Raw genomic sequence first — 12,977 nt, 5'->3', positions numbered from 1 at the left:
AACTTACGTCGACAGTACAGGCCCGTGGTAGACCATTTTCCATTCACTTGACATGTGGTGCTAATCAGTCCTTCAGCCACTGTATTAGACTGACATTCGTAGTACCTTGTCACGCCCTCTAGCGTGGCAGGTAACCTTACACCCTCTAGGACGACATTGTATTCTTTTATCACCGCACGCTCCACTTGTGGCGGGAGTCCACAGTCAGCTATTGAAATACAAAATAAGAAGTCGATGGTGGCAGGGCTGTCAACAAGCAGATCACAACGAAAGTAAACGTGGACCATTCATTTTCCCCTCTTTGACGTCACTAATTCTGGTGATGGAAATGCAGATAGGAAATACTTACGTCGACAGTATAAATTCGTCTTTGACCACTGTCCGTTCATTTCGCATGTAGTAGTCGGTGTTCCTTCTGTAACTGTATTAGTCTGACAAGTATAGGTTCTTGTAATTCCTTGCAGGGTTTTTCCGACGGATATCATAGATCGTTCGATTTCTGGTGGTGGTCCGCAGTCAGCTATATATATATAAGCAAAAGACGTTTCATTTTAATTCATGGTTATACTATCAATATATTAAAATTTAAGACTTTATGGTAACGGATCTATATTACGGTTTATTTGTTTGCTATTTTAGGTCCCATTCGAAATGTACAGACGTCATCAGCGACGGGTGAATTGCCATAAATTTCGATCTATGCATGGCACTCAAGGCCGTAGCAGTGAGATCTTTTTTCAATCGTGTAAACATCTATCATACCACAGGGCCTTCTTTTTAAGACCATATCAAATGACTTCTAATACCGGCTGTTTGGCGAAGGAGCAGTCACCACCTTTGTTTGCTTAATCCAGGCGGTGTTGGGATTGCGAATCAAACTTGGGCCTCCTGGCCTGGATTTCTCAAAAAGAACTTAAGTCGAAACTTGGACTTAAGTCAGAGATTTTACTCAAATTTTGACTGATCAAATAGAAGAAAATTCAAACTTAAGTTTGAGATTTTTTCGAGAAATTCAAGCCTGGCTACGAATTTGGAGCGAGTGCCCTTACCACTACCCTATCACGGCCGGTAAAACTTAGGTGTTTGTATAGTATGATGTAAATATTTCATTAAGTTATATTAACATCAATTCAAATATTGCTTTTTGTTATAATTTATGTAAACTTACGTCTACAGAAAAGGTTAGTGGATGACCAGCTTCCATCGATTTGACAAGTAATACTTGTGATGCCCTCCGTTACTGTATTTTTGGAGCATGTGTACGTGGCAGTATGGGTCTCTAATGTTCCCTCAAACGACACTGTGCTTCTCTCAATAGTTGGTGGATGACCACAATTAGCTATAAAGACACATAAAATAAATCCGAATTAATCAATTCCGCTGATGTGTAGACTTGAAACTTTAAAATGATAAAGATTCACAGCCAAGTTGACAAGGCGAAAATTTGATATGATAAAGATTTATCAGTTCATATATGATCTTGACAATGAATTAAGGTAGAGATTTACCAGTCGGTCAGAATATTTTTTTCGTATCACTGCTAAAGCTATGATGATATTTCCACAATAAATAATACGGGATATCGGAACTAGAAAATTTTGGAACTCTTCAGAAAAAGAAGTTACGAAAACCATGCGTCACTTGGGTAACTCCTGTATTCAAATTAGTGATGGCTAAAGACGACTTATTTCTAATTCAAAAATATCTGTCTGGTTTGAAGATTATTTCTCAAAATGTTACAAGTAAATGCCGTGGACAACAATCTCGATCACTATTACTGTCAAACGTTTTCCAGAATGTGAACGAATTATCTTATTTTTGCCATTTGCAAAACCTCCAGAGGGATAATAAATAAATGATATGAAATATAAATACAGTAATATATTGCCTATATGAATAACCGTTTGGCAAAATTAATCTATACTAAGGCATAATCGTCCATATGTCATTGCTTTTGGGTATAATGACATACTCAAACTGCAGCAGACTTATCACAAACTTACGTCGACAGTACAGGCCCGTGGTAGACCATTTTCCATTCAGTTGACATGTGGTGCTAACCAGTCCTTCGGCCACTGTATTAGACTGACATTCGTAGTACCTTGTCACGCCCTCTAGCGTGGCAGGTAACCTTACACCCTCTAGGACGACATTGTATTCTTTTATCACCGCACGCTCCACTTGTGGTGGGGGTCCACAGTCAGCTATTGTAAAGAGAAATATAATTACTTAGTAATAACAATATCAAAATGTGTCGACTAAAACATGATAAATTGCTTCAAAATGTTTGCAACTGACAAAATAAATGTAACTCGGTGAAACGTACAATTGTAATTCCTGGCTCACAGAATTATATATTGATTTCCCGAATTTATTGCCGCATTATTGGCGTGTTTTAAACTACAGTGTATTTCCAACTATTCTTTGGTTACAGATTCAAATCTTATTTAGGTTAAGGGTGTTGTAAATTTGATTTTACGTCAAATTATGATGATCAAACCATACTAACGTCTGCAGTATAGGTTCAATAGTGACCACCTTCCATCGGCGCCACATGTGATTATTGTGTTGCCTTCTGTAGCTGTGTTTGCGTTACATGTGTAAGTACGAGTTGCGCCCTCTACAATCCCTCCAACAGAAATAGTGGCTCTTTCAATTACAGGCGGTTCTCCACAAATTGCTGTAATGAAATGAAATATGTTATCCTATTATTTCACAGTATTTAGGTTTTCTTACTGTTGTGAAGTGCGGTTTCAGTTTCCCACGTTTCAAATATACGATATTATATTTGATGTGACAATGAATGCTACTTACGTCGACAATAGAGATCTGTCTTGGACCATTGCCCATTGTGTAGACATTCTATACTGGGATTACCCTCTTGTACAGTAGTTGATGCACATGTATATGTCCGTAAGTCTCCCTCTAAATTTCCCCCAGGACTAAGTGTAGTGTGCTTGATGATATTCGGTAATCCGCAGTCAGCTGAAAGACACGGAGTCAAATCATAATTTTCTTGTTTTATTCAAGATCAACTATTAATATTCTCGAGCAACCCCTATTTTACTAATATATTGTATTTATCGCCAGAAAGTGGCCACCTTTTATGGAACTCCGTTGATGCCAGTTATTAGCATGAAAACTAATTTTATTGCTTTAATCGCAAAGCATTGCGCTTAAAAACAAAATGTATTGCGTTTATTCGCACAATATTGGGTTTTAATGCAGTACGTATTGCGAATAAACGCAATACAGTTTTCCAATAAACGCAATGAATTGCTTTGTTTCGCACTTTTTGTTTGCTTGAAGGGCAAATCGCATGTTACTAAACTTTCCTTTCCATGCCTAAAACTACTTTAAATGCGTTTTAAATGAATATTTTACATAGTTTGAAAGCGATGAAATCCAAATTTTGCGATATACATATTTACTTTCGATATTTTACAAGCCATTATGCGTGACGTCATATGCGACCTAGAGCGAGATATTTGAAAACAGTTGTTAGTCATTTCACAAACAGACTAGATTTTAAACAAATGCCTTTAGTATCATATATCTGGCGTTAATGGGATTCCGTACTTTTTGATATGTATATGTGTGATGCAAATATCGACTCACAATTGTATTAATGCGTATTAATAAAAATAGTCGGTAAGCTGGTTTCTTTCAAAATTGTAATATTTCTTGTTAGAAATGCTCTCAATTACTCTATATAAATGTTATTGCGTTTTTCCAGAATGATAAAAAAGCGTTTTGTTTGCAAATAAGATATTTTAGCGCCCAAATACTCTATCGTAACAATGCAAAAGAGATTTTAGAAGAGTCTTTTTCATGTTTTACTTTCATTTCTTTTCTTTTTTTTTTCCGTGTAATTCTGATGTTAGTATCACATCAAATCTAAGAGTTGCTTACCTCTGCATTTGAACGTAGGTTTAGACCATGTGCCATCCTCCTTACAAACAGTTTCCGGTGTTCCCTCCAGAACAGACCCTCTAGTACACGTGTACTTGGTCGACGATCCCTCCAGTCGTCCGGGCATTTCTAACATAGTATGTTCCAGGATGGGTGGGTCGCCACAGTCAGCTGCAAAGAATTGCGAGATATATTCAAATCTTTAAAAGTATATTTCTTTCAGTATATACTTGAAACTATCTAATTTATTGTTCAGAATTACTGGCGTTCTTTGTTATATTGCCAAGTTTGTGTGTTTCTCATTTCCCACTTTATGTTTGAATCAAGTCCTTGAAAAATACAATCTCGATATCCCCTCACATTTTCATTATAAATTAGCTTTACTTACATAGACACGCATAGTCCAGTTTGGTCCAAGTTAAGTCCCTTTGACATTTGATAGTGTTGTTTCCAACGGGAACGTAGTCTGGCTTGCAATGGTATTCTAATAATGTGTCCACAATATAGTCTGCTTGTTGTGTGTCGGAATGTGCCAGGAGAGGATTTGGGGGGCATTCTACAATAGTCAGGAACTCGAATGAGAATCAGTTTGATGAAATCAGACGACAAATAGAATGCTTTTATGCTATTTTCAATGTATTTCCTTTAATAATGTACTAGTTTTCTGAGGCAGTAAAATTTTACGGTCGAAGAAGAAATTATTGAAACATTCCTTTTATTTTGAATTTTAGCCCACAAATGGTCGAAAGCAAAGTGTCGAACGATTGAACGTACAAGTGACATTTACAAACAGAACTTACTTGGACAGACAAGTTTAACAAGGGATTCCAATTTGTCAGCTAGCTCAGAAAATGTTTGGAATGTGATTACATTTTCAGGTTTTGAAGCAATATCTTTCAGTTCTTGCTTATTTTTAATGTCCGTTACACCAATGGCGTACAAATTAACGCCGCTGTCTTTCAATAGTTTTGCAGCATTCCTAGTTTTCGCTTCGTCTTTAGATATGCCATCAGTAAGAACCACTCCCACTATCGGAACTTCAACTTCACGTTTTTTTGCAACAACCCGTCTGCAAAACAAAATACATAACTTAACAACTGGGATATATATATATATATATATATATATATATATATATATTGTGAAAAATAAGAAGTTTCGAGATCTTTGAAGGTCACTTTATTCCAAAGCACTATGTTTCTCTCTGTAACTCTTCGTCTCATCTGAGCCTATGGTATATTGTGCATAAATTTTAAAAAATTACCAATACAAGAAATTCAGCTCTTGAAGCAATATATCAATACATATTTTACATCATCTGCCATTGTTATACATAACACGTTAATTCAAATAAGCTAAACAAGAAAAGCATACGTCATTGCTTCCAGGGCCATCCATGTTTTTGTACCGTCCCTTGGATGAGGCAAAGTAGCTGCTGTATTTAAAGCATGTTGCTTGTCTCCCATAAGGGGTGTCTCCAAGGCGATGTCCGAACTGAAGACAATGAATGATATTCGGATTTCAGTTTCTTGAATGTCTAGTTTTTGCACTAGCTTGCTCATTGAGATTTTTAGAGAATCATAGTCTGGTTTGTTGATACTGTCAGAACCGTCGATGATGACAACCAACTCCATTAAACCCTTGCATCCTACAAATTATGTTTACATTTTAAGCATATTCAAACTTGCAAATAAAGAAATTAGATTATTGAGGGACACTGCAATAGAATATAAGCAGAAAATCAAATCATTACATTTCATTGAACTAAAATTACATTAATTTATCTATACGTGTATGTTGAATGTACTTTCATCAATTTCAAACATTAAAAAAATCCATTACATATACATTTATATATAGATACAAAATCAAGGACGTTCACATAGAAAAATTTAATTACCTCTCTCATCGATACTTCTGACTTGGAAAACGTAAATTGCGAAGAGACATAATAGTTCTTTTATTCTTTTCATCATCCGCTACTGTATCTGAAATAATGTTAGGTGCAATGTCATTTCGTATACCATTGGTTTAATATCAGTTCTTACGTCATGGTTTTAATGTCAAGTATTCTTTTTGAAATCTTTGACAGTTCTGTACATCTAATTTTCGATGAGTCCACATGTGTATGAAAAGTGTCAATGACTCTCTGGCATAATGATATACAAATTGGAATGAACATTATACATTGCACATTTAGAAACATTATCTTACAATGGGAAAAGCAAAATGTTCGTCCTTCACAGAAGAAAACGATATACGTGTACATAGATTGCTTTGATAAGCACACCTTAAAGGGAATATTTCAAATGAAAAAAATTAAGCGAAAGAAACGTTAGGACTGTTGCTGAAAATACCAGAACTTCAAACGTACTGAAAAGAAGCATACATAGTTGATGGCGAAGAAGGAAAATGGTTGACCTGGATAATGTTGATGTCAAAAAAGCTCACAAGACTAATGCTTCATTGAAAACTTCAAATTACAAAAAAAAAAAAAAAAAAAAAAAAAATTCTGGCAACCATTCCCTTGAAACTGATATGATTCACTAAAATTTTATATATAGTTATACCTGATCCGGAATCTTTGCCTTTCAAATCTTCATTGGTATAATGAACTGATAATGGTTAACAAAGAAGTAGGGCTTACAGGAACAAACTTAAGATGTCACATGACCAAGTGAATGCTTAGCAACTCATTAGATATCCATTTATGTCACAAGTATTTTCAAATCAATTATACTAAGATATATTATAGAGATTATTCTTGAAGCAGATTGAACGGACATATTGATGTACTTGGTCCTAAGGGGCTCAAATATATCATGTGTACTCCTAAGCAATCAATGGCGAATGCATGAATTATGAAATTTTTAGTTCAAATAGTTTTTTTAGATAATTTGATACATTTTCATATAAACAGCTGCCATTTGATTAAAAAGTAGATTAATAAATGTACAGTAAATATTTCTTAGACTAGTTCTATATTTTTCTACTTTCTTTAGAGTGTACACGATGACTATTGTATGATTGTAAAAAGGATTTGTTTTCCATTAAAAAAAAAAAAGAAGCAAAACGCAACATGCTGATGGACAGTTAGTGTCCTGGTAAATCTTTCCGCAGCCTTTAGAATCCAAACAGAGAAAACTAAACTAAAATTTGATCATGCTTTCAAAGAGAAAGCAAACAGTTATGTATTTCCATCGTATAATCTTAAACATCAAAGCTACTTACGTTAAATCTGTTCTCTTTCTAAAATGAAAATAATAAGATCCTGTTTGCGTATAAAAAGGGGTAAAAGTTTCTTGACCACTCTCCTTGTGCGTACTTCAGTCGATTGATGACAGCGGTGATATTGCGTGGAAAGTACGTTTTGCGGATTTAAAAAAATAAGCAGAATTAGTCAAAGGAACATTGTTTGTTTCAGGTAAATAACAGTCAGGCTCTTCCTCGCTTCACCTTGCACGTAGGATTCCTAGGAGATGCACATTAATTAGTGTTTTTGTATGGATAATAGATATTTACTCGACCGTTTTAAATTAATGAACGTGATACACAGTCAGACGTAAGAATTTGGGATTAGCATATTACCTCATTCGTGAAATTTCGGCAAATTCTAAGGTGCAACTGTACGTCAGAGGAAAACAACAATTTGGTAATGAACGTATTCTGCGTAAATTAGTCATCTGATCAATTTCAAAGTCATTATATTGCAGTAGAACTTACTACGACTGGCCAGTTTGAAAACATTATCTAGGTACATGTAAGTATTTGAAACTGTTTATCTTTCCTTTCTATTTTAATTCATCTTGAATTAAAAAAACCAAACAACATTTCTTGTGTTTAAACGATTCCCTCGATATTACCTACATTTTCGTCACCTTAATGTCATAGTTGTTATTGTTTCATTATTCATAATTCAATTGGAAAAATCAATTGCACGTGTTGTTTTCATTTGTCAATGGTGCCAAAATGTTTCGACATTTAAACGTATTTCAATATGGCGAAGAAGAATTAAAAATCTATACAGCCTGAACATCGGTACGCAATTCATCATTAATTGACTGCCATTTTATCACTATCAACCTCTGTTCTAGTCTGCTTTACCTTCATTCGTTAACTTTACTAAACATTCAGAAGATTGCCGTCCTCGCGTCTGAATTCTTTTCTAGTCGTAAGTTAGTCGTTATAAAAAAAACATCCACGTTTAACGATCATTGAATTTTTGAGAGACAAAACAAGCATTTATATTATTTATTCCTAAAGTAAGCGTAACTGTTTATTGCAGTGATTCTACAGAAATAATGAGGTTGCTGGGTGTTTTAACCGTGTGCTTGTGTTCGGTCGTTAGACCGACTCTGACATCGCTCGCAGTAGGTCCACCACTAGAGGAAAACCTAAAACCTTTCAAAGGTAAGCTATTAAGGAGGACAGTAATTTTTTGTCATATTTTCTCTCCTTGACGACTTTTACAATTATATTTTCAAAAAATGGACAAATTTTAAAGTGTTCGATAAAAAATTGGATATTGATTTAAAATTTCCAAATATATATACTTCGCCACAGTTACATTACGGTTTGGGAATTTTCTGTGTTTTACAATAGATGTATGCCAAGGAGCAAAATTTGTAAATGGTGTTGGTTACCAAAATCACGAGACAGACTGTGAAAAATTCTACCAGTGCTATCGAGGGGAAAAGCTACAGGACAGAATTGCAGCGCCCCGCATATGTCCTTTTGGTCAATTTTGGGACCAGTTAGTACCTACATGTAGGACTGCCAGTGAGGTGGAATGTAAAACTGGTAAGTATTGTTTGCGCGTATTTCAGTCTATTTGTGAAAGAGTTCAATTTTGTTACTATAATTCAAATATTATAGGTACATCTTCTATTAAATTTTTCGTTAGATTAGCACAATATTTAATCACTGATACCATTCTTAATTGATTGGAAAGGCTTTAAAGATCCCATTCCTAAAGTTTCCAAAAGAATTGTTTAACATTTAGATTATGCTTTCTCGTCGAACTTTTCCATTATACTGTGACAAGTTCAAGATTTAACAGATATTCATTCATGAACGAAGCAACAGTTTTTGCTTTTATCAAACTAAAGGATCCAACTTTGTCTATATTAAATTGGAGCTTCAGTGATATCAATCTGTCAGATCCGTAGTTATATACACTGTTCCAACAGTTGTTAGATGTATGTTATTATGAAATCCTTTCTAGATAGGTGCAACCTAAAACAACTGATATCTCATCCGATGGATTCTGGAAACTGTCGGTCGTATTGGAAATGTAATCTTCAGAAATCCGTGGGGGATTGCTGTCCCATGGGACAGAGGTACAGAAAATACAAGGGGTGCGAGAAGGACTCTTCCTGTGCAGACCCCTGTCCAGGGGATTCTTTCCATCAGGGCCCCTGTGATAGTCGCCTCGTTTTTGGTGATCGCTCAGCTTTTCAACAGTACGTGGCAGGAGTTGGTTGGCACAACATGACTTGTCCAAGCAACACCCAATATAGCGTGCTAGCTTGCGGTTGTGTTTATCACAAGGGATATGATTCCGGTAAGACAGTATTGAGAACTTGCTCATGGTATTCCATGTATATTTTCTATAATGGAGATTGCAACTGTAAGGTTGAACGAGGTGCATTTTGGCATGGTATTAATTCTTTTCAATGAAAGTCTACAAAAGATTTGCATGAAAAAAGTATCTGCTTCTTGGTAAACTTTGAATGCCGTAATAATTTAGACAAGACTGTAAAATTTATTCGAGTATCATTTTTATTTTTGCAGTATGTAAACCCGACTTGTACTTGCCATTTAATAATAATTTCCGTGACTATTCGGGCAATAAAAGAGAAGTGATTAACCACGGAGTCCAATTAACGAATAAAGGCTATGCATATTTTGATGGGAAAAGCTACTTAGAAATTACAAAGTTCCTGAACTTAACCAAAGAGAGCGAAGTCACGATAGCAATCAGATTCCTGGAAACTAAAAAAAGTGGTCGTCTACGCGCCATCCTGAGCAACAGCATTTCTAAACAACAACCCAGTCTCCTTATTTTGAATAGCGCCAAGAACGTGCACACGATGATTAAAAAAGAAGACAGTGGAGTTTCTACACTTCATACGGTGATGCGCGTGAGTAGATATTGTTTAGTTGAATTGCACAATCGTTAAATATATACTTCCTCCAATGAACGTCATTCAATTTAATATTAACGTCTGCAAATGATGTCACAGGATGGGAATTGGAATACTGTCAAACTAATGCACGATGAGAATTCCTTGGAATTGGCGGTCAACGATATCCTAGCAGAGACGTGGGCAATAGGTAAGTACATTGAACTACAACCTGTAGATATTACAATGGCGTGTTTTGCGATGTATATATCGCACTTGAAAAGTAGATTTCCCCATGAATCTGCTTGGTTTTTTTCTGCTGCAGTTGTTTAACAAGCACTGAATTATTTTTCATACATTCCAGGGCCTATCCAGGACAACAATGAAAATCTATACGTCGGAAAAAGTCGAGGGTTCGAAAACTTCGTCGGTTACATTGATGAGGTACATGTATAATTGTTATGATGCATTTATATAGCGCTTTATCTAATTAAGACAATTCCCCTAAAGCGCTTTACGTGTAAAACAATAAACACAAACTAAAACAAAGAACAATAAATGCATAGAAAAAGGCATAAAATAATACTAAAACTGAGGTTTTTATATCGAACCTACGTAGATCCTTAAAAAGCAATCTAATGCCTTTTTGTTTTTGTAGTATATTTATGCAGAACTGCCAATGTACTTTTTCTGAATATGCTCAAAATCAGTCTTCATTAGTCATACGGCGCTTAATGGTAGTACCTGACGTAACTATACATGCCTGTTAAGAAAAACATACAGCAGAGACATCTCTAAGTAGTCTACCATCGAGATTTATAATTTACAAGATGTTCTAATCATTAATATTCATGGTGTGCTTTACTTTTCAGATCGCCGTATTCACCTGCCGCCCGAAGTTTATACAAACTTAAAGCCATACTTACATATCTTTGAAATCCAGTGACTGTTATTGTTTTTGACCCACTCGTTACGCGAGTAAAAGTGAACACAGTGTCATTGATTGTTTTTCCTTCTCATTTCTTTGAGCTGCAAATTGTTTTCCCATGCATGTATTGTATTGTAATTTAACTACATCATAAGTTTGTCCAGAATCAATTAAAATGATCTTTGAAAATGTTTTGGTCAGAAATAAAAATGAATGTATTACACCTGTTTGCCGTACTAAAGGCCAGCATTTATGTACCTTATCTCTGAAAATGAGGATTTTTTTTATAGTGTCTGAGATAAGTTAAAAAGAAATGTATCTCTAATTTGTGATGACGGATTAGAGAACTTGTACATTCAACTTGGGATGACTACTGTCTTGTGTACGAAAGTGAATGAAGAAAGGGAAAGCTTTGAACAAATTATTCTAAAGAAAAATCGATTTTAAATAAATTGTTTTCCTTCGTGTCGTCATTCCATTTGAGATTTTTATTCAGGTAGGAGAGGGACACAGCCAATTGTGACGTTAAATTAACCTTAATGTTATAATCCTCTACTTTCCCCTGCATTACGTATTGCATAAGATCTAACATGCATACACACGTTACAGACAAATGACTCTGTATTTTGACCCCCCCCCCCCAACAAATGAATGCAAAATACAGAAGTCGTTATTTTCAAAGTTGTCTACAAACAAATAATTTTTTTTTGCTTGCACAAATTATCATTATCATTAATTTATTCATTTATAAAGCGCAAAATTACAAGTACCTTATCAAATAAAATATGACAAAAAAGCATGAAATAATTGAGGCTATCTTCTCCCTGGGTAAGTGTGAGTTGCGTACGAAACAATCTTAAGTTCACTGTGTTTGACCTTACATATCAACAGACATTAATAAGAGTAGTATAATGTTTTCACACATTTACAAGTATAATTAACATAAAAGAAACATTTCACAACTCACAAATAGGTCAAGTGCGCACTTGCGGTTAAATTAAGATGAAACAAACATGGAGCAGATGTCATACAAAACATACAAAGTCGGAAATTCTGAAAATGATGAACTGTCGCAAGCATGATTATTACGATAGATAGTTGATTGTATCTTGTTAAACATTCTCTATTACGATAGAAAACCATGTCACCCATCCATTGCTCCCTTGGGGAGATTTTATATCGCCAACCCAGTCGCTGTGTACGCCCTAAAATCCAAAATAAAAGAGATGAAACCGATTCATTTCACAACGAAGTGCAAACAAATTGAATAACACACGTTATGAATTCAATTTTACACACCATTGCACATTATCAGTGTAATAAATGGCAAATCTAAATATTTACCGCTTATATTTACATTAAATTCATATTGGACTTTTTGAAAGTGTCATTGTAATATCCTATTTCCTAGAAATCTCCATGCTTGTCGGTCAACAAATTATTATTTAGTGGGATATTGTAATTAAATTCATGTTTCATCTACCACAAAAGATAAAAATATGGATGCATACTTAATGTTATATATTCTATTGGGATGTTAACTGAGTGCTCGTCGGAACATCTGATTATCGAGTGTCTAAATTGAAACTCGGTTATTCGTTAAAATATGAAAATTGTTTTCGTCAAAGGGACACTGCAGCTTATTTTCCACATCTTAACCTGTTGCCGGAATGTTTTAAAGACTTATCAATAAAATGATAAAAATCATAGCAATACGTGACAATTTTAAACAATATAAATGCATCAATTTGCTCACAACTGCTTTTTGAAGATCATCCGGAATTCAAAGGTTTCTTCATGCTGGTTCGGACTTTTACACATATGTTGGCAGTTAGAGATACAAAGCTGCACGTCATTACTTGTCATGTTGATATAGTTGAAAATGAGGACCTGAAATCACTTATTTTAAAAGGTCCTAAATTCAGAGAACCTCGGTCTTTCAATTGGCGGCAGGACTTCATCTCTGTTATGAATTCTGTCGAAGATTATACAAGACGATGGCTTAAATATAT

General features: G+C 34.9%; 2 protein-coding genes across 7 annotated transcripts in view; one reads left to right on the top strand and one right to left on the bottom strand.

The window, feature by feature from the left end:
* LOC125648394 (sushi, von Willebrand factor type A, EGF and pentraxin domain-containing protein 1-like) overlaps nucleotides 1-7,390 on the bottom strand; it is a 30,343-nt gene extending 22,953 nt beyond the window's left edge. For 2 of the 4 annotated variants that reach the window (XM_048875440.2, XM_056139665.1), the window contains exons 1-12: nucleotides 7,144-7,390; nucleotides 5,813-5,900; nucleotides 5,287-5,560; nucleotides 4,713-4,981; nucleotides 4,301-4,468; nucleotides 3,913-4,083; nucleotides 2,815-2,985; nucleotides 2,510-2,680; nucleotides 2,004-2,204; nucleotides 1,169-1,339; nucleotides 350-520; nucleotides 8-208 (exon numbers count right to left, since the gene is read on the bottom strand). In XM_048875440.2, coding sequence (XP_048731397.2) covers nucleotides 8-208; nucleotides 350-520; nucleotides 1,169-1,339; nucleotides 2,004-2,204; nucleotides 2,510-2,680; nucleotides 2,815-2,985; nucleotides 3,913-4,083; nucleotides 4,301-4,468; nucleotides 4,713-4,981; nucleotides 5,287-5,560; nucleotides 5,813-5,888 — 2,044 coding nt within the window. In that variant the 5' untranslated portion in view covers nucleotides 5,889-5,900; nucleotides 7,144-7,390. The other 2 variants (XM_048875439.2, XM_056139666.1) reach the window with 1 other exon arrangement.
* A 141-nt stretch (nucleotides 7,391-7,531) lies between these two features.
* LOC125648423 (protein PIF-like) lies at nucleotides 7,532-11,184 on the top strand. Of its 3 annotated transcripts, none has more exons than XM_048875533.2 (8): nucleotides 7,532-7,672; nucleotides 8,198-8,322; nucleotides 8,515-8,712; nucleotides 9,137-9,475; nucleotides 9,706-10,055; nucleotides 10,158-10,248; nucleotides 10,402-10,481; nucleotides 10,910-11,184. In XM_048875533.2, exons 2-8 carry the CDS (start codon nucleotides 8,214-8,216, stop codon nucleotides 10,949-10,951), a joined length of 1,209 nt encoding a protein of 402 aa, XP_048731490.2. In that variant the 5' UTR covers nucleotides 7,532-7,672; nucleotides 8,198-8,213; the 3' UTR covers nucleotides 10,952-11,184. The 3 variants fall into 3 exon arrangements, with proteins under 3 accessions (XP_048731490.2, XP_055995642.1, XP_048731491.2); XM_056139667.1 differs by lacking the exon at nucleotides 7,532-7,672 and adding an exon at nucleotides 7,694-7,950; XM_048875534.2 differs by lacking the exon at nucleotides 7,532-7,672 and adding an exon at nucleotides 7,694-8,083.
* Nucleotides 11,185-12,977: the final 1,793 nt, after the last annotated feature.

This window comes from Ostrea edulis, chromosome 6 (assembly GCF_947568905.1).
Source record: "Ostrea edulis chromosome 6, xbOstEdul1.1, whole genome shotgun sequence".
NCBI lineage: Eukaryota > Metazoa > Mollusca > Bivalvia > Ostreida > Ostreidae > Ostrea > Ostrea edulis.
The sequence above is the reverse complement of the archived record's forward strand: the minus strand, read 5'-3'. Positions and strand labels throughout refer to the sequence as shown.